Source organism: Callithrix jacchus, chromosome 16 (assembly GCF_049354715.1).
Source record: "Callithrix jacchus isolate 240 chromosome 16, calJac240_pri, whole genome shotgun sequence".
Lineage (NCBI taxonomy): Eukaryota > Metazoa > Chordata > Mammalia > Primates > Cebidae > Callithrix > Callithrix jacchus.
The window spans coordinates 11559431-11586554 of record NC_133517.1 but is presented as its reverse complement, the minus strand read 5'-3'; the positions used below and the strand labels follow the sequence as shown (position 1 = coordinate 11586554).

Below are 27124 nucleotides of genomic sequence, written 5' to 3'. Positions count from 1 at the left end.
GCCTTCAGGGAACAACGCTGTTCGCTCCATATGAACCAGAGGCTGGGGAGAAGGAATGCAGTTTTGCCCTACCAAAGAATGTTCCAGAAGAGCTGAGAAGAGGGTGTGGTAATGGGAGCAAGCAAGCAGGTGAATGGCAAAAGAGCACAGCAGAAGGGAGAGCAAGCAGCATTGCCAGCTCAGGAAAGTCAGGCAGGAAAAGTCAGGGGAAGCATTTGTGAACCTGCATGGTATAAAGATGACAGTTTTGAGGAGGGCAGAGAGAAGGTATGGGCCACACTTAAAACAAAAGAACTCACTTTGTTTTAAAGATAGTAGCAAAACAAACAAGTACACCTCATGGGATTGCTATACCTGAAAATGCTTTATGGTGACATGCAAGCAGGTCAAGATGGCAGATGTTAGGATTACTCTTGCCATTGGTTTTTGTCCAATTAGAATTGTTAACTATAAAATGTAGTTTCAGAGCCTCAAAAAATGGTGCAAATTTCATCACTTGTTTGCTGTCAGTCCCCAAGAGAAAACAAGAATGAGATCAGTACACTAATAAATCATGGCTGCCCCTTGGAGGCACGGGGGTCTCCCCTGGGGGGACACACACACAGAGCAGGAGGGTATGACCTGGAGGCAGGTGTTTGAGGCTGCTTCTGAGAAGGAGCAGTGTAACCAGCAGGACCAAAGCTATATGTTAAGGGCCAGGCCCGTCCCAGGTCCTGGATGGAAAGTACTCCATTTTCTCAGTGGGTAGCTGCTCCTGAGATGTTCTCAACGGGAACCAACAGGTAGACTTAGACAATGCAATGTCATCATGGACTGCGGGGCTCTGTGATTCCTGAGCCTATGCTCTGGGTGCAAAGGGAGTCCTGACTATGGAAATCCACTCCTTCCACCCACTGGCCTGATGCCAGCTGCTAAACTCAACAAGGAGGGCAGGGGCATGCTTCATGGGAATGTCCTGGCATCATATGCCTTTTCATTTCTGTGGAGGAGGTTAACAAGTAAAATAGAGTATTTAGAAATGAGGAATTTACTCAATTTTCATGGGAATGAATATAAAGTCCTCTAATAATTTGCTGATTTCCATTTCACTCAATCAATAAGTATGTATTAAATGGCATGGATCACATACCACACCACATGCTGAGGATACTACTGTGAACAAATTAAAGTGTTTCTCTTTCCATGAGAAGCACATTTCAGAAAGTGGCAGAATTTAGAAAAGAAACTAACCAGTGTGAGGCCAATAAAACCAAGAGTCAATCTGAATCAACGGCTCTATTCTACAGTAAGTGGGAGGTATCAGTAAAGAAGTACAAGCCCGGCCGGGCGCAGTGGCTCAAGCCTGTAATCCAACACTTTGGGAGGCCGAGGCGGGTGAATCACGAGGTCAAGAGATCGAGACCATCCTGGTCAACATGGTGAAACCCCGTCTCTACTAAAAATACAAAAAATTAGCTGGGCACGGTGGCGCATGCCTGTAATCCCAGCTACTCGGGAGGCGGAGGCAGGAGAATTGCCTGAACCCAGGAGGCAGTGGTTGCGGTGAGCCGAGATCGCGCCATTGCACTCCAGCCTGGGTAACAAGAGCGAAACTCTGTCTCAAAAAAAAAAAAAAAAAAAAAAAAAAGAAGTAGTACAAGCCCATAGATAAATATCAGGTACGAAGGGGTTCACAGACCAACTTGCACTGCAAGAAGCTCGATCCACAGCCTGCCATTCTGTCTTCACCCATCCTTCCAGTTCACTTTCCTCTCATTCCTTGGAAAACCCCCTCCAGGTGACCACAGTAAACTCCTCAGGTGACTGCAGGTTTCATTAATCATTTCTTAAACAGAAGATTAAAAAAAAAAAAAAAGACAGGTTCTTTGCTGCAAGTCACAGCATTTAGAAGAGAGTTCACGTGAACAATACTTCATTCGATTGTCATTGCATCTCATGTTTGTCCAGCGGGATTTCAGAGAATTCATCTCTAAATCAGGTAGAACTTTGTTCTTCCTTTGAAGCACACAAAAAAGTGATTCTTTAACTATGTCTGCTAATTCCAAAAACAGAAAGAAAGAGTTGCTCACATACTATTCACAAATCATTCCATTCTAATCAACAGATTTATAAATTATTTTCACTCCTGAGAGGTTAAAGTCTCAATCCCTTTCAAAGCTGAGAGACTTCAACCAGATAGAATACTGATTATGTTTAATTAATTTAATAAGGTTTTAGTGTCATTCTCAGCCTTACTACAGTTATTATAATGCATCATGTAACATATTCAATTTCACAAATATTCGTGTAACATTTTAAAACCAAAAAATGTTGAAGATATAGAAACAAATTTGGGAATACAGATTGAAACAAATTTTTATGTTTAATGAAAAGACGTTTCTACTACTTTGACATGTGACAATGACATTTGACACCAAAGTTGTTTCTATACAGTTCAAAGTAAACAAGAAAATTATCTGACTATAGATTGGGCCACAAATGATTCACATGGCCGTCTTACTTGTTGGCTTTAGTCAAACGAATGAGAAGGAAAATTTTAATTAATTATCTGCTTTTAAAAATTACAAAAATAATTCAGCTCAATCCTAGATAATACTATAACAATTCAAATATAGATTCTGGCAAGGCCTTTAAAACAATTTTTTTTTAAAAGAATGCTTTCCGCCATTTATATATACAGTTTCCATTCAGGTCCATTAGAGGCAGAGCACAAGCTGAGCAGAGGTGAGTGAATCAGGCTGCCACCCCGAGGCAACTGTCCAACTCTCAGGCAGCGCTCCAAAGTATGTCAAAGGGGTGTGTGTGTGTGTGTGGTGTTGTATTTGAGCTGTGCATTTTTTTCTGAAAAACAACAATTATTTACCTCATAAGTACATTTGTAAAGTAATAATTATATTGAGCAATTTAAAAAACCCAGGAAAATCACTAATTCCAAAGGCACAAAGACAAATTTTGTTCCAATAGTTTTTTCTTTCCCCCATGTGAATCTAGAGAGTTGGTACCAGAAATCAATGTCTACAGTCCAGCAGAATAATTCCATAGAACTACCTAATCACTAGAATTAATATGATATGTTACAGTAATTTAAATTTTGTTATTTTATCCATTTATCATCAAGTATAATTATGTGATCTGTACTATGAAGCATAAATTCTAAATAGCAAACTACTCCCTAATTTTAGTGTGTCTGTAACTTGGACAAGTTCACGGTATCTTAACTCTTTCTAGAAAAACACTGTGTGCCCTGGCTCACTACTCTGTTTCCCCAGCAGAGGGTCATTTGGGCACAGGAGAGGTGCACAGGAGTTGGTAAGTGTGGGAATGTAAAATGGTGCAGTCACTTTGGAAGACAGTTTGGTAGTTTCTTACAAAATGAAACGTACTCTTCCAATGTAATCCAGTAATCATGCTACTCGGTATCTACCCAAATGAACTGAAAACTTATGTCCATACAAAACCCTGCATACAGATGTTTATAGAAGCCTTTGCTCATAATTGCCACAATTTAGAAGCAACCAAGAAGTCCTTCAACAGGTGAAGTGATAAACTGTAGAACATCCCGACAATAGAATATTATTCAGCATTAAAAAGAAATGAGCCGTCAAGCCACAAAAGATACGGAGGAATCCTAAATGCATACTGCTAAGTGAAAGAAGGCAATCTGCAGAGGCTACACACTATATGATTCCAACTACGTGGCATTTTGGAAAACGCACAACTTCAGACAATACAAACCTCAAGTCATTGCCAGGAGTTTGTGGGGATGGAGGCAGGGTGAATAGGTTTCGGTCAATGAAACTATTCTTTGTGATACTGTCATGATAAATACATGTCATCATACATTCATTTAAAACACAACAAGTGAACCCTAATGTAAACTATGGACTTTCGTTAATGATAAGGCATCAATATTTTCCATCAATTGTAACAAATGTGCCACACTAATGCAAGATGTTAATAATAGGGGAAACTAGAAATGGCTGGTGAGAGAAGGGGGAGAGAGCATATGGGAACTTTCTGTACTTCCCATTCAATTTTTCTGTAAACCAGAAACTTCCCAAATAAAGATACACTGAAATAAAAGAGGCCAGGGGTCTCAAAAGTACCATTTTCTGAAGAATATTTACTGAGCAGTTTCTAACCCATGTTCCCAAAGTGTCAAAGACAGAGAATCCACACATCCTAATAATATGAATGCCCTGGACCAGCAGCCCTCCTAGAGAGGTCTTTCCCAGGGTGGAGTTCACCTGCCTATAAAATGAACAGAAGTTCATTTGTTAAAGTAAGAAAGGTAAGGCTTACTTAAAATCAGAACATGTGCTGCAGTGAGAGCTTAGGGAACCAAGAAAAGGGAGAATCGAATTTACAACCAAACGCCTCTTAGGCTCAACCAGAAACCCATGAATGAATGGCAAAGTCAGTTACCTTTGGCACAGGAGGTTGGTGAAGCAGCAGGCTCCATTACCAGGAATCCCTAATTAACTTCTGTCGAGCAATTTCCTAGCTAACTGGAGCTGATTGTGAAAACAAACCCTCCTCTGACTTGCACACACATTCATGCACCATTGTAAAAGTTCAGGGTAGTTATTACTGGGTTGTCACAGGCTCATTAATTATACACTATACTGTACTTAGCTTTACTCTGGTAAATCTTTTTTAATTGCCCAGCCTGCATTTACAGAGCATCTTTATTTAACACACTCCCAACTCTGTTTATGTTTATGACTTTTCCAATAATTCATTAGGTAGAGTTCTTAACCAGTACTATCAGAATCTTTAGTAAGAACCCAGCCAAGCCCACTTAAGTGCTTTCACTCCACTTATTATGGAGACTTTTAAAGCTCAGAAGATTTTTCAAGTCCAACTCTCACTCATACTTCCTTTTCCCCACCTCTGAAGAGTACAGGCAACTTCTTTCTCCAGCATTTTCGAACTGCAATTCAAGTTTTGCCACTTTGAAAAGGAAACTGAGAATACATGTCTGAGTGTGGCCTGCGAGTCTCCCCTGACACTCACGGGGGAGTGTCATTCCCCGACACGGTCAACTTTGGATTCCTTAGGAGAGCAGCCACACTGCTGGATAGTTTGGCCCCAAACTCCCTTCCCATCTGCTGTCTTTCTCTCCCTCTCCCCTTCCATTTCAGCCCTCTACACAACACAGCAGAAGATGTCTTTGCCCATTCCTTTCTTTCTGCTTAACATTCTCTTAAGTCCCACTCAAAAGCTCCCACCTCTATGAAACCTTTCCAGCAGGAGTCCCTTCTGGGAGGCCCTTCCCACTGTGGGAGTCCCTTCCCAGACTATGTTCTCTCTGCCATTACTGATAATGCAGGGCACCTTTGAGGTATAAACAGTTATAAATGGCAGACTCTTGCAGGACAGTGAATTCCTTGAAGTCAGAGAGCACATTTTAATAACACATGCATGCTCAGAGCCTGCACATAGTGAATGCTTGGTAAATATTGATTAAATGAACGAGTGCAGGCATTTTCACTCCACAGTATCTGAGTTTAATTAAATCATGTCTGCTTCCTCCAACACATCCTTATATAACTACATAATCACATGTATATATGGAAGAAAATCATGAAAAGAAATCATTGCTAGAGATTTGCATGTTTCTTACAGCATATTACTCAGTATCAAAAATCTAAGTAAATTAGAACTCACTTTTATGTCATGAACATTAAAAAACGTATTTAGCAACCACCTAGTCTCTCAGAAAAAAACTATACTTTGCAAAGGAACCATTTAACTAAAAGAAAAATGATACTGCACAATTATTCATGGAATGCTGCAAAAAAATTAAAATAAGGACTAGAATACAGTTAGTGAGCCCTTTCAATGCAAGTCATATCCACTTTTGAAGGGCATCTTTCAAACAGGCACAAGGGGACTCTTTTGATTTTTATAAATGAATATTTGGAATTGTTCATACAAAGACTAGCTATATCTGATGCTGAAAATTTTGAATTGCATGCATTTGAGATTGATGAATCTTCTAGCACTTGCATATGCTAGAAGGACTGTTAGAGTTGGTCCTCTTAGATAGGTCTTAGGAGGTCACTTTGAAATACATCACATAGATGTAAATCCTGATGGCCTCAGAGAGAGAGATGTGACAGAGGGGCTTTGCCTTGCATGCTTGTAGTAGAATTCATAATTCACGAACATATGTGGGGTAGAATGCTGCTAGTATATGCAAAGCATGACTACATACTAAATGAGGATATAAATACAAGCTAATTATATACCATTCACATGGGAATGGAACCTACTCAGCATTCTTTAGTACTATGCATTTCCCAAAGGAAACATGTATTCTACCAGTAGGTATCAAATGAATTTGACACATTATAGATAAAATTGACCTGTAGTCTGTGTTTGAAATCTGGTGTGAAATATCAATCCCAGGAGTGGTTTATCAGAAATCTAGCACAGGTCACATGGAGATATTCTATAAGGTATATAAGAAGAATTGATATTCTTGGTTTAGGTGTCAGTTTTCATAGAATATAGAACTGGAAAAAACTTCAGAAATGATATGATTTAACTTCCACCCAACATTTTATAGCTGAGAATTTAACAGTACAAAATGAAGACTCAAATCTGACTCTAAGAGCTATGTCTCTCCCCACCCTGGTGGTCAGAGGAAAATCCCATAATTGGTCTTAATTAGTTCTCATTGGTAGTCTGAAAGGTCAAGAAATGCTTCTCCAGGTGAGTCTTGGGTTAACCTTGGTATAGTAAGATATAGTGGGAAAAGCATGAGATTTGGAAACAAAAGTCATGAAAATGAGCCCAGGTACTTGCTACTTGGTAGCTGTGTGCACTTGAGCAAGTCTCCTGCCCTCGCTGAACCTCAGCTGTTCATCCTCAGGTGGGAACAGCAATATTACCTACCCTGGGAGCCTGATGAGAAGATCGGATGGTTTAACAGAATGAATGTGCATGGCAAGCCACAACGGCGCTTACAAACATCTTACTCCGTATCATCATCATCAAATACTATTTATTAATCCACCAAATAAGCACAGCGTGTCGCTCAGCCTTAAGCAAGGCAGGAAGCAGGGAAGACAATGAGCTTTACTCATATTAGGGATTTTGTCTCCTAATGAGTCCATTTTTACCAGCGCTAATCTTATTTACAAAATCCATTAAGCAAACCTGCCTCAGCAGCAAAATAACTCACTGCCCTTTCCCTGGTAACTTCTAGAAAATTCTTGTCTAGTATTTTGAAACATTTCACTTTGGATTTCCCTCTTCTCATTCCTCAAAAAGCTCTGACGTCAGCTCAGCAGTGTCCAATAGAATAGAACAATGCAAGTCACATACACAATTCTAATTTTCTGGTAGCCATATTTATAAAGTAAAGACAACAAGTAAAATTAACTTTCATCATACATTTTTTATTTAATCTGGTATATCCAAAACATTATTGGTTCAACATGAAATCAGTATAAAAATAATACGATAGATAGTATCTTTTTTTTCATATTAAGTCTTTCAAGATCCCTTAGGTATTTGACACCTAGAACACATCTCAGTAGGGACCAGCCCATTTGAAGTGCTCGCTGGGCACAGGTGGGTGGTAGCAACCATATGGAAAGCCATGTTGGGTGACCACACCTACTGAAAGAGCAGACTTAGAAAAATTAACTTAGTAACTCTCCATGGAAACACTTAAGAACACTGAACCAAACAATCACCTCCCAGCACACAAATGGGGGAGGGAACCCTTGCAAGAAAAGTGACAGCGTAGCAACACCAGCTGTTACATGAAAGGGAAATTAGAAAACTATTACTTTGAGAAGAGGCATTTCTGGGAAGGTCATCCTTTTCTATCTTGTTTAATGTGAAATAAGGAAATCAGTAGCATGTCTACATGAATATACATTTTATAAGGCACCATTTTCATTATCCCTTTATTCTAAACTATAGACACTGACATGTCTTGTCATATTGTTGACTGTTACATTTCTTACTTAGGAAGACAAATGGTGAAGCATGCAAGCAAGCTGAACCCTCCTATCGCTCCTTATGGTAAATCTGTGCCTTGTGGACCTCAGGGGTCACTGTGGGGAGGGGAATTGCAGGGAGCAGGTTGTTCAACAGAACTCTTTCTGTATTATTTTATGTAAATATGCAGCTAACTCCTGGTTGGGGCTTAGTCCTTCACGCCTGGAGTCCCAGTTCAATTTTCCTCAGCTCCTATCTCAGTTCTTCTTTCTCCATGTAGGAAAGGCTCCTCGGTCTAGAAGACTAAAAGCTAAGGCAGAGGACTGCTCAGAAGCCCAGCCTCATTCTCCACTGTCCCTTCCATCCGGCCAGCATACATAACCTTTGCCCACCCTCACTATTTCTTTTTCAGAAAAATATAAATAAGAAGCCCAGAACCAGCCCACTCCACTTCTCTGAGCAAAGACAACCGGTATCGTGCCTTGGTGAGAGCTCTTCACTCTCTATTCTCAATGTCTGGTTACTCTGAAGCCAATGATTCCCTCGGCATCTACAAGTGTTGTAAAGTCCTGGTCCCTCTCTCACCCCCCCCCCGGTTTTGTTTTTGTTTTTTTTTGGCTGTTTAGACACCACATGTAAATATGCACTTTATTCGTTTAAAAAAGAAAAGGTTTCCTTCCCTATCCCCAAGAACCAGTTTTTGCTCCCTTGCAAGCAATACCGCTCCTCACCACCTGCTGCCCACTTTGATGACTCCAGTCCTAACGCCCAAATGATGTAAGGTCTGAGTGCTGCATAAAACTGTGAGTGACGGGCAGTCAATGTGCTTAATTATTTTCTTAGAGATTGGTTCTGCAATGCAAAACCATAGAATAATGGACTTTTAATAAATATTTAAATCTTTCACTTCTCTTGCAAATCAAAAAAAATCACATTTTGCTTACAGCATTGTCTATAAGGAGATTCATTTTTGTGTATATGCACCTATCGCAGTTAAGCTTCTAAGCAACAACATTTGCTATACTACACTTGCTATACAGCCAGCTCATACTAGGTGTTTGGTGAGAAAGCCAGTTACAATTGTCCAGAGCAACCATATTTCCCACTCATGTCCAGCTCCAATTAGCCTTTCCTGACCATTCGGGCTGAAATTTCCCTCTTCTGTAGCAGCGGTAGTTGCTCCATGCTTTTCAAACTCAAACGTGCATGTTCATCACCTGGGCATCTTGCTGAAATGCCGGTGGCAGATGCAGCAGGACTAGGGTGGGTCTGAGATGCTGTATGTCTGAGAAGCTCCCAAGAGATGCTGACACTTAGGGTCTGCAGATTCCACCTTCGGTAACCAGGCCACAGCGCCATCCTTGGCACACCATCACAGAGTTCTGCGGGGGTGCTCATGACTAGGCTCCTTTTCTAGTGAGTAGACTTACTGAAATCATCTTATTTTAATGTATTTTCCATACTCTAATCCTAAGCAGATGTTTTCAGAGGCCATGAACAAAGGGCTATCACCGGTTGCTTCTTTAGTCATTCTATTCTCAGCAACTGATGATAGTGACCATCGTGGTTTAGCAGATGAGTCGCTCATGAGCTTGCAGGAGATTGACATCCTGGAGTGAGAACCTGTCTGCAGTCCCAGCTCTCTGCCCTCCCCTCAATGGGAACAGAAGTAGGCCTATTGTGAATATAAATCAAACAAATTTCTCTTCAGTTTTATATTTTCCTTACTTGAAGCATGGACATGGTTTACTGTTTGGATGTCCTTGATTTCAGATTCTCAGCTACCTCTTCAATTAGTAAGCTTCTTTTTGGCCTTTGCTTGGATTCCTGGGTTTGGGATGATGTGCTTTGGCCTTGACCCTCTGGACTCTGACTTCCTGCCCACTTCTGATAACACAAAATTCTCAGTCAGACACCCACAAACTGCTGACTCCACTGGTGCTCTCAATACATTTTTCAAACGAAGATATATCAGCAGCCAACAAACGTATGGAAAAAATGTTCAACACTACTATCATCAGAGAAATGCAAATTAAAACCACAGTGAGACACCACCTCACACCAGTTAGAAAGGCTATGATTAAAAAGTCAAAAAATAACAGATGCCTGCGACATTGCAGAGAAAAGGGAACGCTTTCCTATACCGCTGATGGGAGTCTAAATTAGTTCAACCACGGTGGAAAGCAGTGTGGCAATCCCTCAAAGAGCTAAAAATAAGACTACCATTTGACCCAGCAATCCAATTTCTGGGTATATACCCAAAGGAATATAAATCGTTCTATAAAAAAAAACATGCATGTTCTATGTTCACTGCAGCACTATTCGCAATAACGAAGGTAAAGAATCAACCTAAATGCCCATCAATTTCTGGATAAAGAAAATGTGATACATAGATACCATGAAATACTATACAGTCATTGTGCAGCAACTGGATAGAACTGGAAGTCATTATCCTAAGTGAAATGTTCTCACTTATAAGTGGAAGCTAAACAATGAGTAGACATGGACATACTGAGTGGAATAACAGACACTGGACCTCAAAAGGTGGAAGGCTGGAAGGGGCTTGAGGAATGAAATGCTACCTATTGGGTACAATGTTCACTATTTGGGTGACAGGTACACAAAAAGCCCAGACTTCACCACTACATAATGCATCCATGTAACACAACTGCACATGAACCCCCTAAATCTACAAAAATTAATAAATAGACATCAAGTTGACCCCATAAACCTGACCATTATCACAACTCAAGTTTTTCTTTATTTGTCCCTGGAACAAACTCATCTGTTAGATGAGTTTGGCCGGGCTGGTGAAGCCCTGCTTTGGGCTTGGCTGTGATGCATCTCGTAACGGAGGTCAGAACGATTTTCCTACTCTTTCTAAGAACTGAAAATCTGCTCTCTGATTGTGAAATAAAATTATTTCCTTTTGTTCATTTCTCTCATGGCTAAATTTTTCTTCCACTAACTAACAGATGCATGCCTTATGGACAGCACCCTACACTTTTATTAGCAGATTAGAGAATGCGACACATTGATATTTTCTAGAATACTTGGACATGCTTGTTTGATAAAAATCTTCAGGCTTCCTCCCTCTTTCTCATTTGATTCCAATCTTATTTCAAACTAGGTAGATATTATATCCTTAAATAATTGCGACTCTTTATGACTTTTCAGAAGTAAAACCTAAACTAATATTTGTGCTTTCCTTACGATGGTGTAAGGAAATCCACACCCTTTTAGAACTCAAGTTTTCACCAGGAAAAATATCCCATGAGATACATATCTGTGACTGCCACTCTTAAGATAGTATGTTTACTGGAAATACAAAACCTTATTGAAATATGACTCTCAATTTATGTTCTAATAACAAATTCAAGTATTATAAACTGTTTAGGACAGTCTTCTGGAATTAGCCTACATTTTTAAAATGGATTGTTATTAATTTCACTTTTGTAACACAGGAAGTTAATTAATGAGCTAGAAATCTATCAAAACAAAAAAGCCTTTACAAATCACTTCCTCACCGCACTAAAGGATCATCTCCTCATCGTCACTGTCACACTGATACAGTGATATGCCGTGAAGTAATGATAGAAGTAACAGGGAATTGCTGTTATTGTTACAATTGCCACCTTGGTTTTCATTATTAACTCTCCGCTACTTTAAAAAAAAAAAAAGACCTGAAAAGTAAAGAATTCAGCCCCAGACTGAGATCTTTATTCATGACTATTATCTGTACTGCAGGAAAAGGAAGTCAGACTACTTTCACATGGATAAAATCTGTCGATCGGTGATTCAGAAAGGCAACCTTGTCCTCCTTAAATACAGTGGACTTGAGGGGAAGTCAAACCAGTCATCTCAAGTCTTTTTCAAGTGATGTTCACTACAGATCCTACTTCTATATATGCATGATTCTCTGTTTGACTCATCCTTACTCACCCCACACATTGCCCACTGCTCTGTTTATATAAAAGGATTCCCCAACGGGGAAATATGGCATGTGTATAAATTAAACAAAAGAAGTAGAATTGATTCAAACAGCCTACTGATGAATCATAAAGATGAGAAAATAGTTTGACATACTTTGTTCAGTTAATTTTAAAGCAGATGCTTAAAGTTTTTAAAAAGTTTAAATCTGAAATGTCGGCATGGGGTTAAAAATCATTCAGCTTCACATCAGATTTCTAAAAACCTAGCATCCAGGGAATTCTTATCCCCAGGGAATTCTCAGGGAAGGCGAACACAATGCCCTCTTGTTCTAGCAGAGTGTACCATATCCCTCTTTTTAATAAGGATGGGCCTGGATGTTGTATCTTTGTATAGAGTTTATATCCAATTTTAAGCATATTAAATCAGTGACAGTGTAACCCAGAACAAACTTTTAATTTAAACGCAAATCTAGCTCTGGCAACCATTTTCCCATTGACATAATGGATAGTTCTTTCAAGCCTGTGAAGCGTTGTTCTTATTTGGTAATCACAGTACTCCAGCTGTGCATACCTCACCACATGAAATCTAGATGGCAATTTTGGCTTCCCTGGTCTATATGGTATATATCTTAGAATCAGTGACATAGAACACTTTTGACATAATTTAAAATATATAGATACGGGTTTTTTTGTTTTTTTTTGAGACGGAGTTTTGCTCTTGTTACCCAGGCTAGAGTGCAATGGCGCAATCTCGGCTCACCGCAACCTCTGCCTCCTGGGTTCAGGCAATTCTCCTGCCTCAGCCTCCTGAGTAGCTGGGATTACAGGCACGCGCCACCGTGCCCAGCTAATTCTTTGTAATTTTTAGTAGAGACGGGGTTTCACCATGTTGACCAGGATGGTCTTGATCTGTTGACCTCGTGATCCACCGGCCTCGGCCTCCCAAAGTGCTGGGATTACAGGCGTGAGCCACCGCGCCCGGCCTAGATACGTATTTTTAATGAACATTGCTTTATTTGATGATAGCTAAAATTTAGAAATGACATAAAGTTAATTGCATTATATAAAGATACCTAAGACTCTCTATGTATGAATAATGCCAGTTCCTGGGAGTTTAGACACTAATATTATCAACCCTGGAAAGTCCCTTGTAGATCCCCTTGGACCTACATAAACAGAGAAAGCCTTCAACAGTGGTTTTAGAACACCTACAGAGATTCTAGTGCATACACCCTAGGTACTGGGCAAGTGAAAATAATGTATAATAAGAGCTGAATCAGAACTTTAGACCTGGAAAGAACCTAGGATGTTGTTTTCAACCAATCACATCATACAGATAAAAAACTAAGAGTCAGAAGGAGGAAACTGATTCATTTTTCATTTTTACCCTTCTCTAGTTTCTCCTACAATCAGCAATCTGTATCAGTTCTATACATATACTAGATGTGGAATTGATATTTTATGATGATAAGAATTATAGTGATGGTGGTGGTGGTGGTAGTAACAGTGGAGGCTGTAAACGTTTAGACTGAAGCATAAAAAATACCAAAAATCATTCCATCTATATTTTCAGATAGTCAAGTATAGGTAAGAATTCAATGAAAAATACCAGCCAGATAGCTTCTCCATCTCATCAGCAAGAACAGGAATACAAAACTGGGCTTCTAGCTGTATTTTTCTCAGAGGGTGATTAGTGCTTCATGAAATTTACCCCTATTTCCCCAATACTAGTAATCTACAAAAAGAGCTGGGATGATTTTCCCTATCCCTCCCAGATGGCATTGCACCTTTCTGATTCACTGCACCATTAGAATCTCAGAGAAGCCACTAAGTAGCAAGTTAGCTACACTTTTATCAAGATGAAAGAATAGTGCCTGGGTTCTATTCACAGATCAGTAGATATTGACTGAGTATGTGTTTTCTTTTTTTCCCCCCACTAAGATGAAGTCTCACTCTGTCGCCCAGGCTGGAGTACAGTGGTGCAATCTCATACAATCTCAGCTCACTGCAACCTCTGCCTCCCAGATTCAAGTGATTCTCTTGCCTCAGCCTCCCAAGTAGCTGGGACCCCAGGTGCGTGCCACCACACCTGGCTAATTTTTTGTACTTTTAGTAGAGACAAGGTTTCACCATGTTAGCCAGGATGGTCTTGATCGCCTGACCTCATGATCTGCTCCACCTTGGCCTCCGAAAGTGCTAAGATTCTAGGCATGAGCCATTGCACCCGGCCTGAGTGTATATTCTTTTACATTAAGTTTACAAGTACTAGACTGACTTCACAAGAACTTGCCCATGGTCTTCCTTCCTGACCAGCCATGCTGTCACTTACCATGGACACCATCATGTTGCTGGGATAACGACACTTCTTATGATGGTCAGAATCATGCAATGCCATTTAAGAGAATATTTTTATTGAACATTATTAAATATAATTTTCCCTAAATTCTAACAACTCATTAGAACTGTTTTACAAGATCACACCTGATAAAACATTCCCTCGTAACTAGCAGCATACTGAGTCTTCCATGTGAAAATGCATAATAATAATAAATCCAACTCTAAGGTCTAGTCTTGCTTTCATAGGTCCAGTTAGGGTTCCATACAAATTTCTAAAGTAAGTCAAATAAATGTATTAATCAGATTAGCCAGCAAGTCTATGTAAAGGAGAATCAGTCCATTATTTGTTAGACAGTGATTGATGCTTTTTAAAGTCATAGGTGGACTATTTCATTCAAACTGTAACATATAAAACATATTTACTAGCAAGTTGTGTGTTTGGATACTGAATCATGAAGAAACATTTTTTAAGAGATTGAGCATAGACTTTCAAAGCTATTGCTCCAAGGACTTGTGGACATTGTTCAAAACTGATGGTACACATGTACATAGATGCTCCACATTCAACAGTTCTGTTAAGTTAGTCTGCTGGGGAGTAATAAGTATAAAAATATTTACCCTTATGAAGTAAACACTCATCGTTCAAGTGAATGGAAGAAATTTACAACCTTTACACTAGTTATTGCAAAGATATCACATAAATATACCCACCATAGAGATTTATACATAAATTATTCCAATTCATACAGAAACCCAGGTAAATGCACAAGGAGCTGCTTGATTTTGTATGTATTTATATCTGTCAGCTAATTCAGAGATCTTGATGTCAAAGCTAGCCCTCAGGGGTGGCATATGGATTTGTGATGCTCCAGGAAGATACTGAATCTATAAACCAATGAATAGATTTTAAAGTGGCACAACTGTAGTGTTGCAACAAAATGCATTCTACTTCTTTTATCCACAAAAAAGCAAAGGTTAGTCTACTATGTTTAGAGCAGCATGTAATGATAAAGATTATCATAAAATCTCAGAACTGAAAGATGATCTTTCCCTCTGTATGAGAGTCTCTCTACCACATCTCTACCTAATTTCCAAGACTATGCTTAGACACTCCAGTGATGGGAAACTCACTGCTTCTAAGGAAGCCCAGTGGATGCGGATATCTTTGACTACTAATAAAATTCTTCCTTCTATCAATTCAAAATCTCTTCCTATAGGTCCCATCCGTTTTATCCCAGGGGGCCTATGAAAATGTCCAATGCCTCTTCCATGTCACAACCGTTCAGTACTTACCACGGAGCTCTCAACGTTTCAGGCTTCTCTTCTACCTCAATATCCTCAGTACCATTGGCCATTTTCCATGTTACGCCCACTCCTCCCATATCCGTATGGAGTTCTAGCTTACACCTGTCCAGAACTATATGACCCAAAGAGGAAAGCAATTAAAATTTTCTCTCTCAATTTCCACTTCTGCAAAATAGAAGTGTTACCTCCAAGAACATTCAAAGGGTCAAATAAGAAATAGAAAACAGAAGTTCTCTGGACAGTTAAAGGCGCCTAATAAACATGAGGAATATATTTCCATGGATCAGAAGACATAACTTTCAGTAAGGTAAAACCCAATGCATCCTAAAGGGGGAAAAAAAAAAACTCTTCAAATAGTAACACCAAACAAAGTTTTGCCAAGAATTTACTTTAGTATAAATACAATTGATTTCAACCAACTTGTTTTTCTGAAAAATGACTCTCCTATTACGATGGGTCTATTTATATGTCCCAATGACATCCAAACTCAAAGTCTGTGAAGCCAATGAATTTCCATGAATGATAGACACATGACTGAGTCAGAGATGAATGATGACATAGCCTCTGAATCTTTCAACTTTCTGGCATTCCTTTAAATAAACCACTGTTATAAAACTTTTGTTAACAATCCTCACCCCCTATAATCTCCTTCATGACTTTTTCATGCCTTCAAAATACAATCTAAATGCCTTTCATTAGCTGGCCCAACAAGTTCTCTGTCTTCCTCTCTAGCTACTCTCCCTCCCTCACTCCATATATAGAACATGCACTTAAGCCGTCTTGTTCTTTCTTGCCTCTCCGCCTTTACACATTGTATCTAAGGTTCTAAAGCCAATATCCCACTTTATTCAGAAAGCAGATTTTTCTCATCACTCAAACCTTTGCTCAGATATCCCCTTTTCCAGAGACTCTCAGCTGAACTATCAAGGTGGTGTGCATTTCCAGTTTCTATCATAGCACTTATTGAGATGGTCTGTTGACTTTTCTGTCTTACCCACTAGACAGTAGATTCCTTGAAATATATATATTTTATTCATCTTGGAATAATTAGTAACCAGCACAGTGTCTTGTACATAGCAGGTGCTCAGTGTATTTTGAATGACTAATTAATAGATATGTATAGAGAGGGAACACATATACGCAGAAAATAACCATTTGATAAACTCAGCAAATGGCATCAATCTTGCCTAATCTATATTGGAATTCAGGACTAACCCAGAATCAAAACACACCTTTTTCGATAGTCAAAGGTGTAACCTATATCCTCTCTAGTTTTTCTACCCATTCCTTAACTCTAGAACCTCTTTATCATTTGCAAATAACTTCTCACATATTCACATACATTATGCTCTTTAATTATTAAAACCACTAAGAGATCATGTTCCTTAGCTGGGATTTAATTAAACAACCTCAGTGTGTCCAAACGGTGTAGCAAGTAAGGCAATGAACTGAGAGTTGAAAGAGCTGAGTTCAAGTCTCTGTTTTACTGTTTAACTACTGGTGTGTTAGTGGAAAGACCCCCTAATCTGTCTAAACGGCAGCTCCCTTTCCCACTTTGCCGTAGGCAGTGAAGGTTATTGTTATTTGTATACATTGTTGTCATTATTATCTAAGCTGGCATCTAGAGGTCGCCAAGTCAGCAGAAAAAGCATAGACTGTATGATAAAACAGGCCCCGTTTTTAATCCCAGCTATACTACATAACAGTTGGGTGACCCTATTAAAAGGTTGAGCCAGTTACTTAAACTCTCTGAGCCAGTTTTCTTACATATACAGAGGCTAATAATTTCCTCTTAGGTTATTTTAAAATTTAGATGACATAAAAAGTAGAAAAAACATTTATGTATTTTTAAAGTGCCAGATAAAATTGTTATTATTTTTGTTTGGCCAAGTTTAAGAATGGTGTGTTAATCAAAGTGCTTTGCATGCATCATTATAAGAATATTTAATAGATGTGCCTTTAAAAACTTACAACGGTACCTTAGCTTATTAAAGGCTCTGAGAAGTCCTGCTGTAAAGAGAGCTGTTTAACTTTGTTTAACCTGTCATTTTCCCAACCTGTTTGAACACAGGACACCATCAATGCCTTCTGGAAGAGCAAGCATGACCAGAGCAGAAAAAAACTGCATTTTTCCCACATTTTCCCCACATAACTCTCCTGACGGAGACTCGAAATCAAAACCCAAAATAGTAAGAATAGCGAAAATGCTCCCCACTCTGCCATCCCCTGACTTATTATTTACAATGTACATATCTTCTAGTAAAGAGTTAACTATTCACTATGTACATACATATATACATACATACATAGGAGAAATCCCGGTAGAATTTTAAGAATAAACTTCATAATTTCTGAAGGAAAAAGACATTTGGATGCAATTGATCAAAAGTGTAGGACAAAAAACTGTTCTCTTTGGGCATCTGTGATTCCCACTGGCTAAACTGCACTCTTAGTAATTTCTGAAATCATCAAAAAAATAAGAAAAGAAAGTACTTTCTCATTCATTCACAGGCATAGTTCCTTTAAAGTCATAATTGCTCTTTTCACATGGTAGCAAAAATTCACTTCATTATTTCAAATAGCTCTTTCCCAGCATCACCTCCTGCGACTTTAAAAGCTGCCATTAATTTCCCATTAGTAAACTTTAATTAAAATGAATATGTATCATTGCTTTTAGCAGTTGCATTGTAATATATGTATAAATACATGCAAATCTTATCCACAATATTTCAATGGCAATTTCTAAACAACACTTTGATGTTATTTCAAAATACTATAGCTACAGAAAGCTTTTAGAATCTGGTCCTTCCCTAAAATAATTAGAATTTCGTGGAAACACAATAAGCAGTTACCAACCTAGCTAAAATCTATTTTATTGATCCCAGAAAGTAGCATGTTAAAACATGAATAATGACCTCTGTGCTTTGAACCACTCAGAACTCTGGTGCTTCTGCAATATTTGTGTATAATGTATTGGAAAGAAAAGCTAGAAGAGGCAGAGGGATGCTTCTAATTTAAGGCATCATAGTGTCTAAGATGAATCTAATAGAATAATCTGAGATGAGTTGCACTTCATCAGCTTATTATCAAAGACGCATCTACCACCCCAAAGTTCCATACAAATGTTCAACACTCAGAGAAATGGAAACATATTAGAGCACAACTGAGTGTTAAGTTCCATCAGCTTTCTTATCCCTTTCTAATTTCCTGCATTAGGCTAAAGTTTTGTTTTTAAAAATATATACTTCATGAAGAGAAAATGAGGTTGATTGGTCTTAGATCATGCTTTCCCCAGATTACTCTGGCATCCCCCACATATCTTAACCAGAATCTGAGAACAGATTAGATGATAATTCAAACTTAACTACAAAACACATTATTCTGAAAATGTTGACAATATTTCCAGAGCATGATATCTGATAATACTTCCAACTATAATACTTCCTCCTAGATGATCACACATTGTTAGTATTAACTTCAAAGTCTCTAAGGAAAATACCATAGAAATGCTTAACTAAAAGGAGCCATGTATGACCACAGTTTCTCCAAGTGCTGGGGTCAGTTAATGCACTTGTTTGACAGCCTGCGGTTTTCTTTCTGCTTTCAAACCTTACCCTTCCATCCCTTCTCTCCCCGCCCCCACTCCCTACCTCTGCAATAACTTTTCTGTATGACAAGTTGGCCTAGTGACTATGGTCTATCTGAGATGCTTTTAGACCCATATCTTTTCCTAATTATTTCTCGCTTTCTGTATATTGTTCCCTGAGAAAATTAAGCATCATTTTTCAATTGCGAAGATGTTTGGTTTCAAAGGTATAGTAAACACACCTATAATTAAAAGGGCTCCCTCGGTTCACAGAATTTGATATCAGATTTTTCATAAAGTATGAATCTGTAAAAAAAATGTACACTTATTTAGTTAATAGGATAGAGAAGTATTTGCATTATTTACATGTCTAGAAACTTTAAATGTGGTTAAAATTAAATGATTTCCAAATCTTGATAAAGTTTGAAAAAGTTAACAAATGGAATGTGAAGCTTAATTTACCATATTATCAGATTAGAAATGCTAATCCGATGCACCCTAGCCACTCAGTAACTTCAGTAATTAAATTAAGCACTTAAGTCCTTCACCATACTTGAAGAGCATCTAGCTATAAGTCTTCCCAACAGTCATCCATGGGAAACACAGTTATCACATTTAACTAACATTTTGAAAAGTTCCTTTGAGTCCAAAATATGTATGAAGGCTTCCAACACCAATTTGTCAGACAACATATCAAATATCACTTTTCCAGAAAGTATCTGCTCAAAAAAAAAAAAAAAGTTTCACAATCTGAAAGGTCACCATCTATGGCAATGTTCAGTCTGCATTACAAATCACTAGTCACAGGAAAGGTTGTGAAATCACCACACTTGCTCTTCTCAGTTGAAAATCTGGCTGTTCGTCATAAATAAAAAGAAGTGTGTGGTTCTATTCCACAATCCTCTGAGTTGTTTACACAGGGGATACTTCGGCATAGTCAACAACTCATGTCTTTTATCACAAAAGTATCCACAAATAAAATTGAAAAAGAGCACTGGTATCACAGAGTGTGTTCCCAGATTGGTGTACTTTCTAGGAATTGTCCTCATTTCACTTACACCACCTATTTACTAAGTTACTTTAAAACCAAAATCGCTCTGAGATGTTAGAATCTATAGACTTCCATACGAGTAATTTTATAAATGTAAAATATTGCTTCAAAATCTACTAATAACATACAAAAGTCAAAAGAATGTATTCCTGAGCATACTATTTCATTCTGTCCCTAAGTCCATGCAGTGACTGTTCAAGCAGTGGTTTCCCTCCGCCCAAGTTTAGCCTTGTATTCCAGTTTGTAAGTGAAGTGGTCCCTGTGTAAAAAGACCCGGTAGATCGCATGACAAGCAGCAAAGTGGCCAACGAAGACGCCAAGTACGACTAAAGTTAACACAGTGCCCCACCCCTTCTCCAAAGGTTCATAGTTACATGAGAAATTAGATTTGGAGATATGGCAAGATAATCAGAAGGGGCAGTCTAAAAGTAAATCTGGGCCCTGTAAAGTTTACTGACTCATGCTTGGAGGTGTGTGTGTGTGTGTGTGTGTGTGTGTGTGTAAATGACAAGTCATTTGCCTACTGGGCTCTTTACTCTGAGCAAAGTACTTCTCCAGCAGTGATCATAATACGTGGGTACTTTTAAGCAGCAGCAACTCCCATCTCACTGGAATTAGTAATTTTTTTTCCCAGGGAACAAAAGAAACCATCCAAATGGCAACACACACCTCAAATTCAACATAATAAAAAAGGAGTTTTAGAAGATGTGACAGGAATACTGTCCTACTCACTGAAACAATATCACTAAAAATGCGGGGGGGTTGGGGAGGTTGTGGCATGCGAAGAGTGAGAAGCCAGTGAGGCAGAGTGGGAAGACAGAAGGGAAGAGGTGATCGAAACCACTTTGCTGTCCTTCCCTTGCTTCTCACTTCCCTCCCACCCGAGGCTGAGATTGCAAATTTTAAAAATGCAAGCTCCAGTTCAAAAGAACCCCCCAAAAAGCTGGAAGAGTGTGACTAAGGTTACTACCACAGTAACCCTGAACGATTTCCGTGCAAAAGCAAAGCAGTGGGGATGTAGTGGCAGCAGCAAGCCTCCCTCTTCCCCCACCCCTGATACAGTACCTCCAGATTTGCCCGAGCTGCAAGATGTGGATGAGTGACTGCAGGAGCCAGATGCAGAAGGAACAGGACGCAGATCTGTGATTGCCACTAGCCCGGGTACCCCCGCTACTGTTGTTGCCGCTGTTGGCCGCGGCGATGTTGCTCTTGCTGGCGTTGGATGCTTGCCTTTGCGGCGTGGAAGGACGAGCCTCGCCTTCCCCGGCTGCAGACCCACCGCCGGCCACCGTCTTGCAATCCGCTCCAGGCTGCGGGCAGCTGGAGGCAGCTGCGGCGGTGGCGCTGTCCTCGGTGCTGAAATCGTGCACAAACCAGCGGAAGCTGAACACTTGCACCGACAGCGACCCGAGCACCACGAAGAAGAGCGTGAGCCCGAACCACCAGCGCTGGCCGCGCAGGTAGTAGTCCACCGCGAGCCAGACGTCCGTGCCCACGTCCGCGAAGTACACGGCCACAGCGGCCAGGATCCAGAGGCAGTCCCACAGTGAGTAGCGCCGCTGCTCCCTGCCCAGGCGCAGGCACAACGCCGCCGAGCCCGCCCCGCCGCCGCCCGAGCCGCCAGCGCCGCCGCCGGAGCCGCCCGAGCCCCCGGAGCCGCCGCTCCCGGCGCAGCAGCAGCAGCAGCGCGAGCAGCCTCCGCCGTCCGGGCAGCAGCCGCCCCCGGCCGCCTCCTCGTCCTCGGCTCCCGACCCCGACGGCAAGCCCGGAGCCAGTCCCTGCACCGAGCCCGAGTGGTCCGAGTTCTGCAGCGGGGTGAACGCCACGTCGCTGCTCTTCTTCATTTTCAGCCTCCCGTCTGATTTAGCGGCCATGATGCCTCCGCTCGGGAGGAGAGCCCTCCTTTATCTGACACCTTTCCCCGCTGTCTCCTCCTCCCGCCACCTCCTCGCCTCGCTCCGGCTTCCCTCCCAGGCGGCGCGGCTCCCCCTCCTCCTGCTCCTGCGCCTGTCGCCCGTCGCCCGCCGCCGCCCGCCGCCCGCCGGGCTGGGCGCTGGGCCGGGCTAGCGGCGCACCCGGAGCCGGCAGGAGCGCCGCCTGGCTGCCTGCGCGGAGCCAAGCTGCTCGCAGCGCCCCGCGCGCGCCCCTGCCCGCCGCCCGCGCTCCTCGCCGTCCCGGCTTCGCGGCTGCCGCCCGAGCCGCCGCCGCCGCCAGCAGCAGGAGCAGCAGCGGCCGCCGCGGCGCTCCTCGGACCTGCACATTCCTCTCCTCCCCTCGCGCGCGCTCCCTCCTCCCGCTTCCTCTCCTCCACCAGCTGACTCCGAGGGAGAGGATGACCTCATCCCTTCTCTTCCAGCTGCCGCCGCTCCCACCCTGGCTCGGGAGGGGCTAGCGAGGAGGAGGGCCTCGGAGGAGGGGCCGGGACCGAGGGGAGCGGCGGGCGGAGGGTGGGGGGACGGGCCTGGCGGGTCCCAGGGCCGGGAGAAGCGGCCGAGGGGGCCTGAGGGAGACAGGCGAAGGCCCCCACTCACGGGATATCGGGAACGCTGGGTGGGTTTGAGCGACACTGGGGGAGGGGGAGCGGGAGGGGGAGGAGGAGGAGCGCGCCGAGAGGAGGGGCCCCCGCGTGCAGCCCTCGCGAAGGACCGCGGAGAGTGGGCACGGACGGGTGTGGCGGCGGCGAGAGCCAGGGAGGCGCAGGCCTCTTTGTATTCCACGCCGAACCGCCGGCACCAGGAGCCGCCAGCAGCCGAGGGGCTGGGAGCGCGGCTGGGGCTCACGACCGTGGGGAGAACCGGTGTTACTCAGGCGCCCGGGCTCAGAGGCCAACAGCGGCAGTGGGCGTGCCCGACCATGCCGGGGAGAGCCGGGGAGAGAAAGGGGTGCGGAACCCGGAGCGTGGAGCCTGGTGCCGCGCCGTTAGCGGAGAGCGGGCGGGTCCGGGGGGAGCCCCAAGCCAGCACCCTCGAAGGAAGCAGCTGGCATTCCGAGGGCTCCGGGCAGGTGCGGAGGTGCTCGGGCCCTCCGCGGCCCAGGCCCAAGCCCCACGCGGGTCCCTCGGGCGCTCTCGGCGTCCGGGAAGCTCTGAGCCAGGAGAAGCTGCAGCCCCGTGGGTCCCGCACCGGCCCTCGCGGCGTCCTGCTGCAGGTGGGAAGCGCAGCACCCCTGGCGGCGGCACCGGGCGTGGTGGGGCGGCAGGGCGCGGCCAGCAGCCGCGGGAAACCGAGTACCACCCCGCCCCCAGCCCGCGGGTGGCGAGTGGCGGAGCCCAGAGCTAGCGCCACCTCCCCTACTCCCTACTCCAAAACTAGAAATACCTTTTCTTAAAGCTATAGGGGTTGCTAACTAGCTGTGTGGTCCCACAACTCCAGAAATGACTCGAAATTAAATCTGTTATCGGAGTGATTCAAGGAGAATATAAAATATGTTGCGGTTTTAAGAGATTATTAAAACCTAAATAAAATATAGGCTCTTCATTTTTTAAATAAGAAAACTTAAGCTTTGATTTGTCTCACTTAACTTTCGCAAATGTAAGAGATAGAGAGTGTAATTCTTAAATTATACCGTGATTCACATACTTTAAGAGCGGGGGGAAGTGAGGCAACACGAGTTAACACTGCCACTAAAAGCACCAGTTGGATCTTCTAAATCTGGAGGCAAACCATAACACCCCCCCCCAGCCACCCCCGCTTCTCTGTGGTAGGTGCCAGGTGAGTTCGATCTAGTATATAGTGCCATTCTTAATTAGTAACATTATGAAGTAGAAGCGCACGAATTTCACTGCACGTGGAGAGAGCTGCCTCACGCATTGTATGCTACATATCACAGGCTGTGTCAGCACCAACCTGGATAAAGTGGAATTTGCCCCGCGCTCTGGATACATTGCCTGGTATTCTCACAGTCTGGTGCCCAAGCCCTTCCCTTGCTTGGCCTTGGCCTGACATTTTGGCAGGAGGGTGTTGAGTTATAGAGTGTATACATGATTACATGGCGTGTACAAATCCGGTATTTCTAGCGAAAGGCATCGCCAAGTGATGGCTGAGGGGCAACACAGTCCCACTAAGATGCTTAGTATGCCAGGCAAACGAGGATATTTTCAAATCCAGCTTTAAAATTGGGTCTTCTTGGAGTAGAAGAATCCTTTTTTGGAAAACAACCAGATTCTATTTCTCTGGAATCCAAATCTAAGATTTTATCTCCAGGGTGCTACCAGTGATCTTACTCTGTGACAAACCATTAGGGAGAGGGATGATCTCTTAGGTAACTGGGTCCTAAGGGATGGAGTGTATTCTAGGTCAAATGCAGCGTCGTAAATTGCACCAGGCATGTAAAGACCCTGCAGAGTATCTGAGGTGCTTAAGACCTGGGGCGGACCAAAGATTCCCCTATAGTAGGATGTTTCTTATTGGACTGCATCCTCTGCACCTGGCACAGGACATGCACAGACTATTTGCTCATTAAATATTAGTTGAGTGAATGCATGCATTTATAGAAAGAACATTCCATAACAGGAAGAATGCTGCATTCTATGCTAACTAATGTTCCCATGGAAACATAGGAATTATGAAACTTTTTATGTTCTAAAAAGAAATAACTAGTAACGGTTCCTTATTAATACATTTATTCAAAACCGTTTAGAGTCTCTTTAAGGTTGCTGTCTGAACCATAGCTGGAAAATAATGGTGATACGTAGTGGCAGGAGTTTACAAGCAGGAGGTCGGAGGATGAGCTTCACATCCAGGCTTTGCTAATTACTGGCCCCATGATCCTGGCAAATTAATACACAGGATTAATATGAGGATTAGATGAGATCATGTATATTATGGGGCTTTGTATGCAATGTTGTTCTCAAGAGTCTCTAATCTCATAAGTCTAGTAATCACATTTTAGGATATGGATTTTATTATTACCTGCTCTATCATAATCAGTGCACCCTTCAAGACAGGTGGACATAATGGTGGCAAGCTCAGAGTTTGGAATCAGACAGAGTTACCTCTGTGTGTGTTATTTAACTTCCCTTCCCCTCATGCTCATCATTTGTAAAATAGAGATGATAATGATCTCTAGAATTCGGTCTTGTTGCCAGAAACAAATACTAACACAAAGAGGCATGGGAACTGTTCAACATGGTGTCCTGCACACTTCAGATGCCACATTCTGTTAATATCTTTCCTGTTTCTTCCAGCCCCCTTATGTCTTCTGGCTTCTAAACTTTTGTGTTTAGCTCACCAACTCTACTTAAAACTAGAGTTCCTAACAAGAATAGTCCTTGGATTACCTACATCACAATCACTTGTTTAATACAGATTCCTTGCCTATCAGAAATGTGATCTCGCCGTCAATGATTTTGTCTCCCATCCAGTCTCAGAGATTTATTCTCATTGTATAACCCAGGGGTCCCCAACTGTTATGGGTCAGTGGCCTGTTAGGTACTAGGCCACACAGCAGGAGGTGAGCTGTGCTTGGCAGGGTTAGCATTACCCCCTGAGCTCTGCCTCCTGTCAGAACAGCAGCAGCATTAGATTCTCATGGGAGTGCAAACCCTATTGTGAACTGGGCATCGAAGGCATCTAGGTTGTGTCCTCCATATGAGAATCTAACAAATGCCTGATCATCTGAGTTAGAACAGTTTCATTCCCAAACCATCCTCCCACCACAACCCCAGTGGAAAAATTGTCTTCCACAAAACCGGTCCCTAGTTCCAAAAGGGTTGGGGACAGCTGATATAACCTAAACTTTAGGATTACTCAACAGCTTCATAATCTCCACTTTACATACCTCACACTCTGATTAATGCCTCCTAGCTGGTGAGCTCACTCTCTCATGTATCCCTGGACCTGTTTTCTACCTCATTTTCATGTCCCTTAACCCCTTCGAGCCTTCCTCTTTCTTCTTACATTGTGTAAATTCCATGCTCAATCACGATAGTCATGTCTGACACGCTTCCTCATCTCTGCTGTTTCTTTTACCCTGGCTAAACTCTGTTCTCCACCTAGATCAGGCCTAACCCTGTGTAACTGTGCTTGGAGAAGCGGCATGGCCCTGCACACTTGTGCTTCTTTCTATCCCGGATCTTTACTCTGAAGTGGACCCAAGGGCTGCTCCACAGTCACACTTCATCTTCCCAGTCCATTTGCATTCCTACTCTTTTAAATTATGTCTTTTTATGTTTTCCTTTCTCAAGCTTTAAACACCTTCTTCCCCATTCTTACTCTCCAGTGAAGATGACTGGAGATGACTCTGTGTCCTATTTCACTGGGAAAGATGAAGCAACCAGAGCAGAACCCACACAAGAGCTCAGTACCTTCTCTGCTCACCCACCAGCATGTGTACCACCCACTGAACCTCCGGCTCCCCTGGTGTTCACCAGCCCCCACCCCTCTCACTGCTCAAGAGCTCAATTCAACACTTACTGCCTCAGTCATCAATGTTCCCTCTCTGCTGGATTATCCCCATCAGTGTACAAACACACTCCTATGTATCCACTAGTTAAAAAACAAAGCAAAACAAAACTTTTCATTCCAATTCCCTTTCTAGTCACCACTGCATTTCCCTGAAACCTTAAGGTCTCTAAAGTTGCCTAAACTTTCTTTCTTGGATTCCTGTTCTTCAATTCTCTCTTGAACACATTCAAATAAATCAACAATTGCTCCACTGAAACTGTTCTTACCGAGCCGCTGGCAGTCTGTCTCCACTTTACTGAACAATTCAGTCTCATCTTACTTGACTCCCTCAGTGGCATTTGACACGATAGAACCTTCTCTTCTCAGTGAACTCTACTCTCCCCTTGGCTTTCATGTGACACACTCTGGGGTTTTCCCGTTTCAAAGCACCTTGCTTCTTTTGCTAATTCCGGGTCGCTTGCTAATTTCTTATCATTTCTCCTATCTTTAAACTGGCTCAGTTTTGAAATCTTTCTGTATGTGTATTAGTCCGTTCTCATGCTGCTATAAG

At 42.2% G+C, this 27124-nt stretch overlaps 1 protein-coding gene across 3 annotated transcripts in view; it reads right to left on the bottom strand.

Annotated features, from left to right (window-relative positions):
• Nucleotides 1-22236, bottom strand: part of XKR4 (XK related 4) — a 440936-nt gene extending 418700 nt beyond the window's left edge. For all 3 annotated transcript variants that reach the window (XR_004735251.3, XR_004735250.3, XM_008982648.5), the window contains exon 1: nt 21236-22236. Coding sequence is in view for 1 of the 3 variants with exons in the window: in XM_008982648.5 (XP_008980896.2) it covers nt 21236-22044 (809 nt within the window). In the remaining 2 variants the exon portion in view is untranslated. The remainder of the gene's footprint in view (nt 1-21235) is intronic.
• Nucleotides 22237-27124: the final 4888 nt, after the last annotated feature.